The 20,420-nt window shown below is 38.9% G+C and overlaps 1 protein-coding gene across 2 annotated transcripts; it reads left to right on the forward strand.

The window, feature by feature from the left end:
* The first annotated feature begins 8,040 nt into the window (after nt 1-8,040).
* trpc4b (transient receptor potential cation channel, subfamily C, member 4b) lies at nt 8,041-16,668 on the forward strand. 2 transcript variants are annotated; one of them, XM_034113184.1, is made up of 11 exons: nt 8,041-8,231; nt 8,626-9,028; nt 10,258-10,776; nt 13,893-14,229; nt 14,430-14,569; nt 14,643-14,953; nt 15,055-15,250; nt 15,353-15,547; nt 15,783-15,824; nt 15,951-16,040; nt 16,126-16,668. In XM_034113184.1, the coding sequence occupies exons 2-11, from the start codon at nt 8,651-8,653 to the stop codon at nt 16,549-16,551; spliced, it is 2,634 nt and encodes an 877-aa protein (XP_033969075.1). In that variant the 5' UTR covers nt 8,041-8,231; nt 8,626-8,650; the 3' UTR covers nt 16,552-16,668. The 2 variants fall into 2 exon arrangements, with proteins under 2 accessions (XP_033969075.1, XP_033969074.1); XM_034113183.1 differs by having other exon boundaries at nt 8,041-8,227.
* Nucleotides 16,669-20,420: the final 3,752 nt, after the last annotated feature.

The following is a 20,420-nucleotide window of genomic DNA, read 5'->3' on the forward strand; positions in this document are numbered from 1 at the left end:
TTACAGCAATAGCTGACCACCTCATGTGAAGTCAAATCAGTCATGCATACCGCACAACACTACAGTTGGAAAAATGCATTGATTTCACTGTTGAATATGTTTCATGGTTCTTGTACAAGTATGCAAGCTATTTGTTGAGAGCTGAAATAAATTAAGACAAATTCTGCTGAAGCAAGCTAACAGCTCAGAAGAGATTCAACAAAGCCATTAAAACAGAATGATTTTATTTCAAATGTCACACAAACACTGTCAGAGTGCCTGCAACCTCATGTTGGAAAAAATAGGGACTTTTCTTTGGCTTGATAATAAAATCACAAGTTATCTCTATAGACACAATTATAATGAATCATTCTGCCAGCACCACTTAGTAATGATTGTCTAATTAATATTAAAGGATTGTGCTGTAAATGTCTTCAGTAACTGCTGGCAGCTTGTGCACCAGAAACCTGATCCAAAGTTTACCACTGAAAATTCACACACTTTTTTCAAAGTGTTGTTCAGTTTTCATTATTTATTATATGCAGATTAAAGACATAAACCCCAAGCGCTGGCACAAGAAAGCGAGAGTCATACTTAAGTAAAGTGAAAGCAGTAATCAACATGCCAGGAACTGGGTCAGAGGAATCTTTGGTAATAGCAAACACCATTAGCAAACATGTGGCCCAGTTCTAAATCCTCACTAAACATAAACTTTAGTAGGAAGTTTACTTTACTGTATATGCTTCTCAAACAGTATCCTTTTACTCAAGGGAAACCTACTTAGGAGATATTCTTCCTCATGGGGTAAACAATCAGTGCCTATAAACAAGCCACAGACTTTAAAAAAAAAATTGAGCTGCCACCATAATAATTGCATTATTAGTTTGGTAGCCTTATTGTACAAATCTGTGCAGCATGATGAAACTGATCAGGGTTTTGGCAGAGAAGGAAATGTCTCTCTGCCCTCTAGTGGCAAATGAGGTCATTTCATTGAGTGAATCATTGAATCACAGTGGTGATAACATGTAACAAGTATGACGGTGTATGATTCGTAAAGAAATAACAAGCACGGGTGTGTTTCTTACAACTGATAATATTTACATATTTACATGTGCCTGTTTGGGATAGTGTTTTGTTTGCATGGTTCATGAGTGGTAGCTTTTAGTGATTGTGAATGTATCCACAGAGCTTCCTCTTTAGATGCATTATCAAATGGTGCTCTGCCTGGACCAGGAAGAGAGAAATATTGCAATTGAACTCACTTCCTGAAGTCTAGTGTCTGCTATCCCATGCTAAATGTGTCAGAAATAAAAATACAGTGCATGAGTTGTTCATACAGTACAGTGTGACATTTACTTAAACAAGATAGTGTTATGACAGGCTTTTCAACCAGGACACTTTTGATTTAAAACCATTTAGTAGCGACAGCATGGCTCTCAATAAAAGTAAAAAAAAAACTTTGCACATAAAGACAAATAAGCAGCTGCCATACTGAAGAGAAACAATGTGCTCAGGGGAAAGATTAAAGCATCTGTTCATAATGTAACAGACCTTTTTTTAAATGCCGAACATATATCATATATTGTTCTCAAAAGACACACACATTTGCTATAAACAAATCACCCAAAACCGACAGACATACTTTTTTTTAATTCTCATTTTACCACCTTCAATTGATAAGATTGCAAATATGACTTTTACTGTTGTATTAACAAAAAAAGGGTCAATGAGACTAAATACTTTGTTGGCCATGATGCTTTCTCATCTAAATAAAACTGTATTCAATTCATGTAGACACATGGAATAAAAAGGGATGGTTGCTTTAGACCAGCGGTTTTCAAAGTGTGAGGCGCGCCTCCCCTGGGGGGCGCCAGAGAGCTTCAGGGGAGGCGCAGCGTGAGAAAAAATAATAACGAGAAAAAGACGAGTAAAGTGACATTTGCACACTTTTGCCTGTCTGTGGAGACCGAGTTCCCCCACCTCGCCAAAAAGGCTGTTAAAGTGCTCACTCCCTTCACCTCCACCTACCTGTGTGAGTGCGGGTTTTCCGCATTGACTCTGATCAAAGGAAGTGCCGGTCAAGGCTGCAGCCAGAGGATGATCTGCGTTTATTCCTGTGTGCATCAAAGACGCAGACTCATTGTTCCCACTAAAGTAGGGGTGAGTGTAATAAGGAGATAAAGTTGACGTTCAGTGTGTTGCCGGGAGCATATAAGGATGTATCCACGATGTTGAAAATGTTAAAAATGTTTAAAAGATATGTGTTGAGAACACGGCGTGCGAAAATATACGGGTCGTGCTGCAGCTAGATGTGCCTGTCCTCTGTAAGAAGGTGTCGGCGACTGACATGCAAGGAAGAACGGCTGTCCACAGGCTGTTCCAACTTTAACAACTTTATTAACTTCCAGGGTAGTGAATTGAACATGCTATTGTAATTGGGTGTGTGGTATATTTTCATGCACGGACACGCATGTTCCACAACACACAAACTGAACAACACTCAATTGTACGATCGCTACCAGTGTCCTTGCGATCTTGTTATAACAAGTCAACAAGTGCACGTTATTACTGATGCAATATGGTTGAGACCATTCGGGCTTATTCTAGAGGGGTGCAAGGAATTAGTGATGGGAATTATGGCTCTTTGAAGGGAGCCGGATCTTATGGCTCCGTTCCTTTCAAAGAGCCGTTCAAAAGAGCCGTTCAAAAGAGCCGTTGTTTTAAAGGGGGCGGGGTTACTAGGTTTATCTGCGAAATAATCACCAGGATAATGATTGACTGCATTGCCAGACCTAATGTAAATAATCGGCATTGTAAACATGACACAAGGTGGCGCCATATCCATGTCATCATGTCAGTGAATATACTTTGAATTTACCCTCTGTATGTGATAAGTAAATAAAGTTGCCTTGCCTTGAATGAAATTCACGCAACTCTTAATATTAGATACTGTGTTTTTAAGTGGCGATGGAGATTATTTGTTGACCCTGCTTTAAAGGATATTTTGCCTTTACAAATGGTGCGCTTTATCACTGCCTGGGTTTTGGTTGAAGTGCATCCAAATGCTGCTGCGCTTTCACGTTTGGCTCATTTTCCATCCGAAAAACACGTGGTCTACCTGTCCTGTACCACTTGGTATGACTTCTCTCTCGCGCGTATTCCGTTAAGACCCACCCCATCTCACTCCTCGTGCTGAAACCTACCAATCAGAGTAGGGGCGGATCTTCACGGAATACGTTTGGGGAACAAAATCAAGCTTTTTAAAAGGCGAGTGCATGTTGGCAGGCAGTGAGTGCGGACCAACGATTGAACGATAACAAGAACGGCTCTCACCAAGTAGGACTCGGTTCCCCTCGTTCGTACCAAAGAGCCGTTCAAAAGAATCGGCTCGTTCGCGACCGACACATCACTACAAGGAATAGTCCAAGTAGTGGAGGAGTTTTATACAATATGTTTAAAACATAAAGATAAAAAGGTTTTAAAAAGTGATTGTTTAATGTTTTAAGGAGGTGACGCTACTCAGCCAATCAAATCGGTGCAGTCAGTGAGTCAGCACAATAGATTCAAACACTCACAGAGACGAGACAAGAGGAGAGAAACAGTCGGAATAATTTCAAATGGCGGAAGGTAGACAGCGAAAACAGAGCATTTAATGACATGTTCTCTTACTGGACCTCTTTGAAATGCAATGTAATAACAACAATAATAATAATAATAATAATAGCAATAATAATTGGGAGGGGGGGGCGCGGCTGTTCATATGTTCTCTGAGGGGAGGCTCACCTTCCCACACTTTGAAAACCCCTGCTTTAGACGATGGACAAGGCTTGTTCTGAGCAGCCTTTCTAGCTTTCCAAAACTGGGTGTAATTGAAATCAATAAGTGTGTTTTCTCAAAGTACACCTATTTGAAACATACCCACTGCTGCAAAAGGATTAGGTTCACCTGCTGTTGTTTTTGTTTGTTTTCTTAGTGCAACATTTCGTTTTGCTTGCTTTGTTTTGTCTTGGGACTTTTTGCTTTGCTAATTGTTTTGCTTATAGCTTTTGTTACCTTATAGCTATTCTGTTTGGAGTGATTTCTTTAGCTTTTAGCTATGGCCCTTGTTTTTGCGTTGTAGCTTTTGCTTTGTGCTATGCCGACTTTAGTTTTGGTTTCTACTTTTCATACACCACTTTTAATGTCTCTAAAACCCAGTAATTGATTTTAGACGTCACAAGGATGTTCCTAAGGAGTGCATCATACACAATGACAAGGTAGAAATGGTCACATCATACAAATACTTGGGCACCATTTTCGATTACCACCTCAAATTTGATTTGAATACTGAGTGTATTGTGAAGCGGGGTCAACAGAGAATGCACCTTCTTCGCAAACTGAACTCTTTCTCTGTCAGGCCTTTCATTCTTTGTCGTTTTTACCAAGCATTCATTGAGAGCCTTATTTGTTTTTCTTTTATCTGCTGGTTCCATAGCCTTACACTGAAAGACAGGAACAGCCTGAACAGCATTGTTAAAACCTGCTCTAAGATCATCGGCGTGAAACAGAGAGACTTAAATTCCTTCTGTAACCAACAGATTCTGCGGAAAGCAGAGAGCATTCTGAACTCTCCAGGTCATGTTCTTGCACATGAATTTCGTCTGTTGCCATCGGGGCGAAGATATGCTCTACCTGCTCTAAAGACTAAATTGGAATGATCCACATCTGTGCTCCGGGGTGGGTGTATCTGTGTGTTTTCTTCCTGTATGTTCCTGTGTAGGCCTACATGACATAAGCTGCTGCTCATAACCAATTGCCCCTTGCGGGATTAATAAAGTTGTTGATTGATTGATTGATTGACACATATTGCATTTTAAGTACATATTTTAAATACATATTGTAATAAAGATCATTCTAACTGAATATTTATTTGTTGTTTTCTAACTAACCATTTTATCTTGCAGCAACCATTTTCTATTTGTTTTGAATATAATAAAAAATGATATTTTAAAACACACCTCTGTCCCTCAGTTGACGAACCGGTGTGTCTTGATTACTTATATTACTAATCAAGGGTTTTGGTAAAAGGTAAAGCATTGCCTTGTGTCTATTTCCTGGGGTGCAAGACCCCAGGTGGTGTTGTCGGTCCTTTGACTCAAAATGAATATGATTAATATTTAAACCCACCCCATCACATCAAGAAGTTAACAATTTCTCATCCCTGGTGAAAATGATACATGATACATGATCTTTATCTTCAGAAGTCAATTTCTGTGGAATTGGTTCTCAATGGGCTCATTCACAGTGCCCTTTTCTTTCTCGTGTTATGTTGCATTGAACTCAGTCTTGAAAGCACTCTGGTATGTGATTACTTTCTGGGGAATTCACCTGTCCCAAACTGCCTGAAGTAAGAAATAGACAGATTGAGAGGGACCTCCTCAAATCTTAAACTGAGCAAACCGGTAGGAAAACAGGTTTATGAGTCGCTGCGTGCAGTCTCATTACACTATTCCTCATTGTAGCAGTAAAGTGTTTAAACGGGGTCTTTACAGATACAGACACTGCCACACACGTCTAGTGGGTCATAAGGGATGATTGAGAGAGATTATTGTATGAGTTTATTTTCCTTTATAGAAAAATCCCTGTAAATTGGGTATTTAAAGTGATATTGTACAAAATGTGTCAGGTTAATAAGAGCTATTAGATCCAGCTGTGTAAGACCATGATAACCTACTGTATGACCAGCTTTTATGGTTTAAAGAGGTTATATAATGCACACATAATTTAATGTATGTCAAGTACAAGTATACATTTCATGGCTGCCTTTTCGCTGTAGGCTACAGCTGGATAACAGTGCTAGCATAATTGTATTGATCAATGCACACACCAGAATGCCTTGCAGCTGTCTTGTGAAAATTGTGGTGTGATAATAGCTGCAGTGATAATGATGACGACCGCAAGTCCTGTAAGTGGGAGGCTTTGTTGATTCAAAGGGAGCAAAATGTATATTCTGATGAACTGCTTCCTCTCAGACACATTGTGTATCAGCCAAAATAACACAAAAGCACACCCATTTATTAAGTGCCCAAAACACGCTAATTGCAATGACTAAGTAGAAAAGGAGGAAGTAACTGAATGTGAAATCAATCATTATGCAAAGGCTGGAAACAAAAGCAATGCAGCATAAATGTCATGTATCCGAGAGATTTATGTCAAATAAATTGATTGAACTGAAATCCTTATAGACGATAGGTTATCTTAAGTGTCAATATAGGCTATGTTAGTTGACTATCTTAACTTTGGTGGCAATATTGGTCAATTTAGTTTTACTTTAAAAAAGGCTCTATCAATAACATGTCAACAAAAATGCTGCCTAAAAACCAAAACCCATGACTTGTTTAAAGGTTCATTGCCAAACGTTCCGTATGCAGACTTTAACATCAGCTGCATCTCAAAGGTAGTAAGTAATATCAACAAACATTAAGCTCTGGATGTGGAAGTAAAAGATGGTTGGGCTGAAGTTTCTTAGCAACAGTGCATGCTCACAGTAGCCAGCTATAGACTGATGCCAAACATCTTAAAGCATAGTTACATTGATGCTTCCCTTAATAAACTTTGAGAGCTCAATGGAAATATATACTGTGATGACAGTCTTTGCAGTGCAAAAATATAAGATGCAGAGAGGTTTAACATGCTCTGACAATTCCTCAGGGCTATTGAATAGAAGAGATGGTGACTATGTGAATGAATTGATCCAATTGAAAATATGTTACATTACTTAAGGGCAAATGTTCCACATGCATGTCCATGTCTCATTAAATCATGTCATAATGACAGGGCCACTGAGTGTTGTTATCCACCCTTATATACAATGATGTGTATGTCTTCCTTGCCTTTTCTAACAAACATCAAATGATTTATTTTCAATAATGTACAAGTTCTCCTTTGGCATTATGACTAGGAGCCTACTACAGCAGTAGCTACTGCTAGCCTGGGTTTCTGCCTCTTTACATAACTACACCCTAAACTAACTTTAGTCTCAGATAGTAAATATTTTGAGATAGATCTCTCCCTCTACATGTTCTTCAGCACTGCAGTTTACACGTTATTACCTCTGCCAAGGAGGTTATGTTCTTGCTTAGGTATGTTTGTGTCTTTGTCAGCGGGTTAAGAAACTGGACCAATTTTCAAAAACTCTGTGATTCCACTCCTAAGATTAATATGCATTTAATTAAATATGGAATGGAATGTTCCTGACCATTAATGATTTGCATTCAACAATTGTTTTATAGCCTATGTGCAAGAGGTTTCAACCGGGGGGAGTATAGAGCTTTTGAGCTACTGTAAGTGACGTCATCGCTTCCTCCCACCTGTCCTTAATCACGTGATTGACGAAAGTTTGTGTTCGTGCATCGGTCGCTCTTATCTCAGGTAGGAGTCACTTTTATAGCAAAGTTTATTTGTGGGTTTGCTTAACATGTGTAGGCCTACATTTGGAGGACATATTGATATGTTTTGCTTGGGCAGTTTTATAAAAAGAAAAAATCGCAGTTATTTTCATGGCAACATGACTAGCTAGCCTTATTACTGCTAACAACCACATGGCACCACCAGCCTCTTAAACAACGACGTCACGATTTAACTTAACTAAAAATAACGATATTTAAAAAAAACATGTCTTTAAGCAGATATTTCAACTACCATAGCCTACATTTTATTTTCAAAAATCTCGAAATAGCTATGACTGTCATATGATGCATACTGTACATCTAAAACCCTCTTGTGAATGTTACTTTAGTTCATGAATCGTATCTTCTGTGTTTTTAACTAAATTAACAAAGATATGCATTTCTTTAGGAAAAAAACCAATGCGTAACCCATTTCCTTCATGGAAAACTGACCCTCTCATCGCACAGACCTGTTAAACTGTGGTATAGCAGAACAACAAGAGAAACAATAAAGATGCGTTTTCATGTCGCGCAGTTGTTGCGACAGGATGCAGCGTGTCACTGTTTATCACCACCTGATCCTTCACTAGTATTGTACAGAGAGGGAGGGCAGATATATTTCCTGCTTTCCCTACAAACGACGAGAGAGCGAAAGGGGTGGGCAGGGGATTGCATGACATGCCAATAAGTTACAGTGACTTCAGTGGAGAGTACTAGTGATGAGATGAGGATCCGACCACACAACTTTCCTTCTGACAGCCGCATCCTCTGGTTCTCCGGCCAGTAGTTCTGGAGTAAATCTCAACAGGAAGCAACAGGAGGTAGGTAAAGTTTCATTAAATGCGCATGGATTTCTTATATTTGTATTGTGACAAATGTAGCACTTACTGTTGTGATTACTGTTATTTAAAAAAAGAAAAACACATTTAAATCATATTTTAGATGTAGATTATTTTTTAGATTTGTAGATATCTAAAGGCAGAATGTTTGGAGTTTAACAGTAACGTGTTTTAATAATGTTTTGACTTTAAAACCAAAATGCATATATTTCATGTCCTAATAATACAATGATTTAAGTTTGACATTTTAAATTAAGTTTCATTTTTCAAATGAGTATACAAGATACATGTTGACAGTAATTATGTTCCCACTGTGTCGTAAACGTCACTGAAATAAAATCTAATATTTTCCTCTGTCTTTATTTCTCATCTATTCTCAGTTGAGACTGTGATGCTGCAGCAGCAATGTCACAGCTGTATTACCAAACACATGACAACTCTTCATACAGGGACCGCATCCCCCTGCGGATTGTACGGGCAGAGTCTGAGCTCTCTGCCCTAGAGAAGGCCTACCTGGGGGCTGTGGAGAAGGGGGATTATGCCAGTGTGAAACAAGCCCTGGAAGAGGCCGAGATCTACTTCAGGATCAACATCAACTGTATCGATCCCCTGGGCCGCACAGCTCTGCTCATTGCCATTGAAAATGAGAACCTGGAGATCATTGAGCTGCTGCTCAGCTATAACGTATATGTGGGGGATGCCCTGTTGCATGCCATCCGTAAAGAAGTGGTGGGGGCTGTGGAGCTGCTGCTGAACCATAAGAAGCCACGTGGGGAAAAAAAGGTACTGTATATTGTAGTATTACACTTTTTTCTTGCCTCAGTCAATTTGTTAATTTTTTTGAGAACATCTTTGAAGCAACTTGCTCACACAATTATTTATTTCTAAATTACTCCACACAATACAGTATTTGTATTTGTTACTAACCTGTTTGCTGAGATTTTAGAAGCCTTTGTCAAGGAAATTGCATTACTGAACACGAGTATGGACAGTGAACTTTTCATTCCAGTAAGGTTTGTAAAGTGGTTTCCATTAGATATTTTATTTTTTTAAAACATCCATATCAAAGCTGCTGTGTGATTTGCAACTGCTCCTATGTCCATGTATATGCAGAAAAAAGGCAGTCAGTGGAAACAAGTACAGTGTGTGGCGCATTTAATTTGCTTCAATATTCAGTTATTTCTGTCATCTGCCTTGAAGCAATTCAACCCTAGAAACATATGTTAGACAATTAAATAATTAAGACAATTACAGAGTATGTATAAGCTACAGTTAAGTTTATTTTAGAGTTGAGAGTCTTAGAGAGTCAAGACTCCAACTCTCCCCAACCCTGAAGAGAATGAGCGGTTTAGAAAACAGATTTGGAAATTCTTGAGCATGCATTTCCTTTACAGCATATTGTAAGCTATATAATGGCACAAGATACGCATTTAGGGTCTACCTCTCGGATTGTATGAAATGGCTGTAGCACTTAACAATTTTCATACATCTTAAACTGATACAGATATAGAACAAACATTATACACTATATGTGTTTCTCAAACATTGGCTTTTATTTTAGGAAACCAACTCTGTATTTTCTGCTTACACGTTTCAGCTCTGATACTCTTTGATGTGCTGCTGTGGGTCGTTTTGCCACTGTTTTCAGCTTCTTGACATCTTTGTAAATGTGGTTTTTCTTTTACGCTGCTGGGCCTCTCTGTAATGGACTGGGTGTAATGTGTATCCTGTCAATTGAAGGAAAAAGAAAAAAGGGTTTAGTTGCCTCCAACCAGGAAGATATTTTGAGGGCAGCTTAACCACAAGTCATTAGCTGTGTGCTTTCTGATGAGATGGTCAGATACACAAGAGAGATGAAATTAGACCCATTCAAACCAGTTGTTTCTGTTTGTGTGCGGGGGTTAGAAAGAGTGTATTTTTCTGTGAATTTCCTGAAAAATGATAGTATAGTGTACATTGTTTGTGTTTCATGTTTCTTCATTTACCTATTCCTCTCTTGGCTTTCTCAAAAGGTCCCACCAATTCTTCTGGACAAACAGTTTTCAGACTTCACCCCGGACATCACTCCAATCATCCTTGCCGCCCACACCAACAACTATGAGATCATTAAACTGCTTGTTCAGCGAGGTGTTTCCATACCTCAGCCACATGCTGTGCGCTGCAACTGTGTAGAGTGTATCTCCAGTTCGGATGTGGACAGCCTACGTCACTCACGCTCGCGCCTCAACATCTACAAGGCCCTTGCCAGCCCGTCTCTCATCGCCCTCTCCAGCGAGGATCCTTTCCTTACAGCTTTTCAACTCAGCTGGGAGCTTGGGGAGCTCAGCACAGTGGAGAATGAGTTCAAGTCAGAGTATGAGGGGCTGTCCCATACGTGTAAACAATTTGCAAAGGACCTCTTGGACCAGACCCGGAGCTCTAAAGAGTTGGAAATAATCCTCAACTACCGTGATGACATCGACCCCCTGCTGGACGACAGCACAAATGATCTGGCCCGACTCAAGCTGGCTATCAAATATTGCCAGAAAGAGGTAAGCTCTTTGTTGATTATGATATCTGTATACTGACACTAGTGAAACAAGTACAACAAGGAATAAGTATTATGTTATTTGAACAATATGGTCTAGATAACAAGAAAGGTTCAAAGATGAGTTGTTAATGGCCTGAGATGGGTGGAGATGTGCTTAGGGAGTTTAGGATAACATGTAATTGCTTGGATGGCTCTTAGCAATGCATTACAGTTGCACTCTCAGACAGTCCCATGACAATTGGATAATTGGGGATAATGATGGAATAAGTGATGACCATTTCCCTGAAATACAAACTCATAATATTTTAATTGGGGTGGGATCATTTTACGGTCTTTTACATCTTCTTGAGAGTATGCAATTCCGACTTTCTATCATTTGTTGTGAAATAGAGCCACTTAAAATGTGCATTTTACACATTGGCAGGAACAGGATGAGAAATATGATTAAGTGTTTCATACTGTATGAATCCATAAGTATTAAGTATTATTTATGTTGTTTAAAATGGATTATATCGATTGATTTTTGCACAACACAGCAATAGGTGACAACAAAGGAAGCTTGTACAAAATGATTTATACTGCGATGTAAAAAAACAAGCTCAGAATTTTTGTTTTTGTTTACTGCATAACCGGGCTAATAGTTTAAGTATAGACGGGGTTTCAATGGTTGTCTTTAATTTTTGCCTTCATTAAAGTACTACTTAAAGATTTTAGGGTCATGTTGGTATACAGTATTTGTCTAATATTTGCAGGGTTAAGGCTTTTATCATCTATGCACTGCTCATCGGCTACAGTACATTAAGATTTTTTCTTTGCCTTCCGTATTTAAGAGTTTTTGTAGCAGTGTTTTGGCTTTTCTGTTACATTCTGACAAGACAGTTGGCGAAGCGAGAATAAAAGATCAGTGTGACTTTTAGTGTTAGCAACCCTGTGCCATAAATGTCTCCATGGCAAAAGCATTTACAGCTGCACTTCAAGGGACATTTGTACGTGTTGCCTTATCACAGATAGGTGTTACTACTACTAATACTGGGACTACTACTATTACTACCACTCCCACTTCTGAAAATAATGATAACTACTACATACTTATCTGCAGTGAGATTTAACTTGCTCAAGACCTGAATGCTTTAAGACTCAACTTAACTTTGGAAACAGTTTGAACCAGTAAGATCCTGGAGCCATAATTAACATGACAACAAGGCTGCCAAAAGTAGGACAATTAATATGATATAAAGTAAAATGTATATGGGAGTATTCATTGTTTGCCCTGCCTGTCCCTAAATTCACAGATGTAGCCATTGAGCAATTGCTGTGTAAATGACAACATAGTATGTTGTGAGTGTAAGGTCACTCACAACCTTACTATGACCTCCATTGTCTGTTCATGCTAACAAACACACAGAAAATGCACAACCTGTGTAGTTCTTTTTAAGATGCGTTGTATTGCTGGTGACAAACACAGTACATTATTGTAACATTGTGGTAGATGATAAATTATGTGGAGTATGTGCTTTTATTTGCTTAGCAGAACTCAAATATTTAGTTGTTCATTATCAAGTTTTATCATAGTGAAATCTAAAGTGGGATTACAAATCATATCTAATACATTTTATCTAACAGTTGTGCAGTTTGATCATGTGCAAATAAACTGACAAATGTTATCAATTAGCATAATTAATACACCCAATTGAGCCTGCCAATGGGAAGATGCTGTGACGTGGGTGGGGTGATTTTCAACTTCCAAAATGTCCTCAGAAAAAATTGGGCTCTGCCAGATGCCTCCTTTAGCCTTCGGTCATGTTATAACAAGTCAAAATCTGAGAACGACGAATAGGAAGCTTTAAAGAAGTCAGATTCTGTATTATGATGACCTCATCACTCAAAATGTAATGCTATATTATACCATAATGGGAATCCATTTGGCCATAATTTGGTTAAAATTGAATTTACTTCCATCACCATCTGCAGATCTCCAGCAGATGTTTGTATCAAATCTCAAAGTCAATCACTCCTTAACAGAGGATTCAGAAAGATTTTCCAACTTGGACATTTTGTCTTGCATGCTTACATGATATACGCAAGTCAGTTATTAATTTTCTGTCTGACAAGTCACATGTAGTGTTCTTGTGATTGGATGTTGGATAACTAGTGCTTACAATAATACAGACAGCATAAGCAAGTGGTTTGCAGTGCCTCTAACAACACGAAATAAATAATGTGCAGCAACCAAGCCCTTGCTGTAGCAGAACGAGCCCTGGCAGTTTTTGTCATTTCAAGATCAGAGAGTTCGAATCGGCATGGAAAAACAATCTATATGTTACATCTGTGAAGAGGATTTATTTGGTCCAGGCATTTCCCAAATGTCTACTTGCACTGCCTGTGCAAATGACCAGTATATATTGAAACAATGCTGTACAGACATGTGGTTTACTTGGGGAGGGTTGTTTTTTTTACGATTAGCAACTGTAAAATCAATTGTTCTCAAGTGTGGGATTTCTGAAGGATTGTTTTAGAGACTTCTGGGTGTTGTATAGTTGTACAAAAGTTGAAGGAGTTGGCTTGGCATAATTAAGCCCCCTGTAAGGGACAGAGAAGCTTTGTATTTTGAGGGAAAATGTGATCTGAGCTCTTTTACGGTGGTTTAGTGGCAGTTTAGCCTTTATAGAGCACACATAGGTCTACTGGTGGGACAGTGATGAACATCACTAAAGCTGATCAAATACACAGTATATACAGCTACTGTATCATACCTGGTCATAATCATTTTTAAACATTCAATTAGTTAAATAATAATAACCACTTTTGTAAGGAGTTTTGAGACCGAAAACTTAACAAAATGCACATTATTGTTCCAGTGAAAGTTTTTAATGAAGCAAAGATAATCCTACAATTAAAATGACAAATGTCAACATGGGGCTTTGGGGTGATGATATTAAGTAGATTGAGCACCATGATACTGACATTTAATAAACAGCATTTATGGTCTTGAATAATTGTTTTCTGTTGTTGTCCTAGTTTGTGTAGCCTTTAATTGTATATACGTTATGTTTGCAGGTTATGTATTGAGGTAGTTAAATCTTATTCTGCTGATCCTTGTCTTTCCTTTTCTCTCAGTTTGTTGCTCAGCCCAACTGTCAGCAGCTGCTGGCTTCTCGGTGGTATGATGAGTTCCCAGGCTGGAGGAGGCGGCACTGGGCAGGAAAACTCATCACGTGTATCTTCATTGGCCTCCTCTTCCCACTGTTATCCATCTTCTACTTGTTCTCTCCAAAGTGCAGTTATGGCTTATTCATTCGGAAGCCCTTCATCAAGTTCATCTGTCACACTGCTTCCTACCTGACCTTCCTCTTCCTGCTCCTTCTGGCCTCGCAGCATATAGCTTCTGGGCAGAAGGACTTTCAAGGCCCACCACCCACCATGGTGGAATGGATGATCCTACCCTGGGTGCTTGGTAACAACACACACTCTTAAAAGACAGCTGTTTACACTCGTGTTATCATGTATAGTACTATTGTACATCTGTATATTTGGTAAAAGTAAAACTAAGGGGCTTACTGACCACTGGTTGTTTGTCACACTTTTGTTCCTGTGGACACTTTAAGACATTGTTAAAATCACAAATTGCTTTTGTTGTCTGTTTATCTCTCTAAGGCTTTATATGGATGGAGATAAAACAGATGTGGGATAGTGGTTTCAAAGACTACATTGATGACTGGTGGAACTTAATGGACTTCATTATGAACTCCTTGTATCTTGCAACAATTTCCCTGAAAATGGTTGCCTATGCAAAGGTACTGTACTGAACTGATGCCTTTTATTTGTTGGTAGTCTATGTATTCATTGTTCTCCTTTTCTTTATTACAGTACAGTGGGCAAAAACCCAGAGACACCTGGGAAATGTGGCACCCGACTTTGATAGCAGAGGCATTGTTTGCCATCGCTAACATCTTCAGCTCCTTGCGCCTCATCTGCCTTTTCACTGCCAACTCTCACCTTGGCCCCTTACAGATCTCACTGGGCCGCATGCTCCTGGACATCCTCAAGTTTCTCTTCATCTATTGTCTGGTGCTGTTAGCCTTTGCCAATGGCCTCAACCAGCTCTACTTTTATTATGAAGACGAGAGTTCGGAATGCTACGGCATTCGCTGTTCTGTGCAAAACAACGCATTCTCAACGTAAGTAAGAGTCCCTAAATACATGTTATCCTGACAAATATTAATGTATCTGTCAGTTTTTCAGCAGCACATTGTTTAATGTATCGTTGTTTGCTTTTCAGGCTGTTCCAGACGCTGCAGTCATTATTTTGGTCGATATTTGGCCTAATTTCCCTCTATGTTACCAATGTGAAACCAGACCATAAATTCACTGAGTTTGTGGGCTCCACCATGTTTGGCACGTACAATGTCATTTCCCTGGTAGTGCTTTTAAATATGCTAATTGCCATGATGAACAACTCCTACCAGCACATTGCTGTGAGTGCTTTACCAATTTTATATTTAACCACACTAATTTGTCTGTTATGCCTTTTCGAACAGTTTTAAATAATTGCTGTTTGTTTTGTTGTTTTCTTTCAGGATCATGCCGATATAGAGTGGAAATTTGCAAGAACAAAATTATGGATGAGCTATTTTGAAGAAGGGGGAACTCTGCCTTCTCCTTTTAATATATTACCCAGCCCAAAGTCAGTTTTTTATCTATGTGGATGGATTAAGACACATTTCTTCAAGAGAACAAGCATAAAAAGGCGTGAAACATTCGAAACTCTGGGGGTAGGGCCTTTTGTTGTGATCTATGTTCTCTATAGACTGTAAAGAGGCTCAAAAATAATGAAGAGCAAATTAAATAACCTGTTCTCTTTAGAAATTGATTAATTTAAGCGAATGAAGTCACTCATTTCATGTACATCATAAGATCTCCTATTGTCAAAGGGCATGTAAAGTAAAAGCAATAAACCTTTAAAAAAAAATGTTGCAATGTTAATGGACTTTTTCTTTTGTATTGTAGAGACGTGCAGCCGATAATGTAAGATTAAACCATGGATATCAGGTAGTTATTTGTATTCCATTAAGTGCTGTAAAGTTTGGATGTATTGTTATGTGTAAGTAATTTGTGTTAAACTTACAAACATCGAATCTGCAATCATGCTTTACAAAAACAATCTTTATTATTTAGGGGGTTTTGAAGAACCTAGTGAAGCGGTATGTGGCGGCAATGATCAGAGATGCAAAGACAGAGGAAGGGCTGACAGAGGAGAACTTTAAGGTAATATGCAGTCAAACAAGTTGGTATTATTCATTGTTGTGTTTTCTCTGCTGTTGTTTAATATCTGTCTCTTTACAATTAATAGGAGCTTAAGCAGGACATCTCCAGCTTCCGCTATGAAGTCCTTGGAATGATGAAGGGTAAACTTCAAGGTGAGGGGGTCACAGGTAACGTCCTAGGCTCCACCTTGGCTTACCCTGGAAATTGTTTCATATATTCTCCCAAATTCCCTAATGATGAGCCACAACAGAAGCTGAGCCTGTTTGACATCACCGTGCCCACCCTGAAGAGCGCAGCGGCCACCCCCTCCATCACTGTGGGCTCTAACAGTACAGCCAATGGTTCGGTTGTCCTGTCCAGCACAGAGCAGACTCTCAACAAGCTATGCAATACTGTCTCAGATGCTGTGTCCCCCCAGAGACGCAGCAGACTCCCCTCTCTGACATGTGATGAAATATACTCATTGTCAGGGGAAGATATATTGGGAACTGATGGACAAAACCAAGGATGACTTCAGACTGATAAATCCGTTCTGGAATTCTTACAGAAAGTGGATAAGGACATTCAGGAGATTGATCATTCCTGCAAAGAACACACTAAGGAAGTAAACAATGGGCTAAAGAAAATAGACGCAAAATCATCTATGTCTGCAAGTGAGAGATTTTAACCATGAATAGATTTTTTTCTTTTTTTTGGACCTATGTTCATTCATGAAGCAGTTCATCAAAGTAGGATTTCTCTCATGTTTAAAAGTGACACTGTATTCAGTGTAATAATCATGTATTCTCTAATATAGTACACAGTATAGTAGTATAATACAATTTCTCACATTATGTTACAAGTATTCCTAAGTACTTGATAAAAGATATGCAACACTATGGAGCAAGGCTAACTTGAAGCTCAGGGAATTGTAAAGCAAGTTAGAAATGTATATTGTACATTGAGCATTTCATTCCAAAGAGCCCTGACGACACTCTGCTGCCTATCCTGTCCTCTTTCACTTTCATCTTTCCTCTTACTGTAATATGCAACATGTATATGACTAAAACAATAATATAACCCCTAATGTGCTAACAGTTTTTGTTAAAATCCATACTGCAACAAAATAATCAGGAAAATAATATAATCAATAAATAATATAAGTGTAGTTGTATTTAATAACTTAACAATTCCATATTAAATCTGTACGAAGTATCCAGTTTATCAATGTAGCATCTAGATTATTTATAGTTCTTGTTGTTTTTTATTCCACCATTACTTCCCTAACCTGTTCAGGGAGAGAGGAAATGTTTTACTCTAAATGCTTTTGATGGAGCAGAAGAGAAACACAATGCTATCTAGTTAAGATATGTTGTACATGTATTCCTATTCCTATATGTGTGGTTATTTATATGTGGAATTGTGTAACTTGTAATGTAATAAAACATCTCTGTTATTAAATGAGAATGTTTGTACTGAAGCAGTATTATCTAAAAAGGCTAACGGGGTGTACATATTACTAACATAACGACGGCGAGCAAATGGCACACAGATAGAGAAGGAAAATACTTGTTGAATTGGCCTTTCTCTTGATTTGCTTGACTGCTGACATCTCTCATCTTGTTTACTGGAGAGAGGATTTAAGTAAATAGTTTGTAACCTTCTCTCTGGCTGTATATACAGTGGTGTGTCTAACACTGTGCACTAGATGCAGAGTTGACATAGACATTCTCCCTCTGATAGGTCACTGTGCAGAAGAGAAACATCTCTCAGAGGACTAACATTACACCAGGTTCTGCTACACCACCTTGATGCGTGACGATTGCTTTTTTAGAACATTATACATACATTGCCTGTCCATTCAGGTTTAAACTGACTGTAGCTTTTCAAATAGCAGGATTGCCATTTCTCCTGTAATTAAAACTTGATTTAACAAACAATTAATGAACATATAAGATATGATGACGCATTATGTACAGTCCCAAACTATATGAATTTGTTCAAACTAGCTCCACTTTAACCAGCTCCAATATTACAATGCTGCATACATGCTAATACATTAGCCGCGTTCACACCGGAGTACTTTCACCGTACTTTTCGCGTTTTAGTTCCGTGAGTACCCCTTATGTCGCGTTCACACCAAAAATCGTACTTAATCTCGGGTACTTTTACCCCCATTTTTAGAGCCAGCTCAGAGAGCGTACTTTTCTGTGGGTGAAAAGTGCTCCAAAAGTTCCCCAGTGCTGATTGGCTAGGCGAATTGCAAACCACGCCCGTACAACTCTGAAAATGTTGTGTGGAGACGCCATTGTTTTTCCTCGCTACAAAAACACAACGCTCCGTGCGTTGTGTTTGTTTTTGAAAGCAGTTATGGCAAGCATCAAGAAATGATGAGGAGGTGTCGGCGCTTCTGGAGATCTACGCCGAGGAGGCGACCCAGGGAATGCTACTGAAGCCAGTTCGGTAGCTTTCACTCGACCTGGGAATTGTGCACAGCCGGCTAAATATAAAGAAACTCAGGACTACAAACGGCGGATTCAGTGGCCAACGATGACTACCACGATGAAGGTAAAATCAACTACATGCACTGGGGTTTTAATCTGCACAATAATGGTCTCAGATGTACTTTTATTTGCTCAGTAGATCAAGCTAGCCATGCTAGCCATAATAGGCTAACACCGGCCCCGGCTAGCTACATCTAGCTAGCTAGATATTCTCCGCTGTATGAAAACGTTTTGACTTGTGAATAACTGTGCAGTGTTTCTGTAATTTGCTTCACTAACTCATGGCACTAATCGTCTGTTTCAGGCGAGGATGGACAACTCTCGGGATTGGAAACAAGTGAGCTTTGCATTCTAGATCACAGCGCTTTGTCGTCCTCCTTACCAGCAACCAAACGCAAAGGTACACACACTGTCATTTTGTCTTGAAAGAACGTTACGCATCGAACTGATGTTCACAATCATGTTTATTTCATAATATTCATCATATTTTATGTTTAACTTGCCTCAACAACATTAAACAAAGTTCAAGCATACATGAAGCACTCTTCAAAAAGGAACAATCCTCCGTGTTTGAACCTCTTAAATCGCTGCATAGCCGATTTATTTGGACTGGATTATCCCAGAGAGGCCAAACATTCTTTATAACACAGTTTCAGATTTGTGAAACCTTAATTCTATTTGTGAAAATAAAAAAAGGGAGATTTCAGTGCTTTTTTTACATGTAGACCACATTAGACCAGGTCCTGATCTAAAACCACTATACCTACACTCATCAAATCTGGACTGGATTATCCCAGAGAGTCAAAAGATTCTTTATAACACAGTTTCAGATTTGTGAAACCTTAATTCTATTTGTGAAAATACAAAAAACACATTCCTAGTATGTTGTAAAACTACATGGCGACTAAACTTGTATATTGTATATTGCTTATTTTCCCCTCTTAGGAAAGCGGACACGGGATGCGAATTTCTTTGACACCGCCCAGGCGTTGGAGGACCGGCGTGCCGTGGTGAATGAGTCGCTGCGTGGAGATCAGATGGTGCTGTTCACCAAGGCCCAGGAAACGGAGGACAAGATGCTCACCTCGATGGAGCGCCAGGCAGCAGATGGAGCGCCAGCAGCACCAGGATGAAGTGTGGGCGCTGCGCCATGAGGAAGCGTCGGCGCAGCGGCAGGATGAGCGACAAACTGCATTTAATAACAGTTTATTTGGTATAGTTTTTGTAAATACTGACACACGACACACAACGTTGCACTAAGGTGTGCATGCTGCTGGGAATATCCCTACACCTGGGACAGTTTATTTTATATTGTTATTACTGTTATGACTTTATTTTATATATAATGTTTACTGACATGTACAACTGACACTTTATTTACATTTAAAATTGTTCTATTTAATGTTATGTCTTGAGAGTGCAATAAAGAAAACCGACATGGCGATTAAGCTTATTTCTCCTGACACTTTATCTTTTGTGACCTGTGTAGCATCCTATACATCACATGTAAGTGATTATTCTGATACCATCATGTTTCATCGGTTATAAACTGGCAAAGCTTTATTTGTCATTTATTTATCATCAATGTTGCAACCTTGTGGGGGAATGGCAGGGGCACATACACAAATATGACAATTTATATAATTTTAAATATTATTTGACCTAAACTTTTAATTCCCCCCATTTCACACAACACAACATGGAGTCCACTATGGGCCAAAACTAACATGTATGTTTGCATAGTGTTTATGGCAGACGGATGCAGTGGGTCTCAGGAAGATATATAATAAAGGTGGGTTTGCTGCTGAGACTCCCTACAGCTGGGAGTTTATTTTATATTGTTATTACTGTTATTATATAGTACAACTGACACTTTATTTTATATTGACAATGTTTA

Source organism: Trematomus bernacchii, unplaced genomic scaffold, assembly GCF_902827165.1.
Source record: "Trematomus bernacchii unplaced genomic scaffold, fTreBer1.1, whole genome shotgun sequence".
Taxonomy (NCBI): Eukaryota; Metazoa; Chordata; class Actinopteri; order Perciformes; family Nototheniidae; genus Trematomus; species Trematomus bernacchii.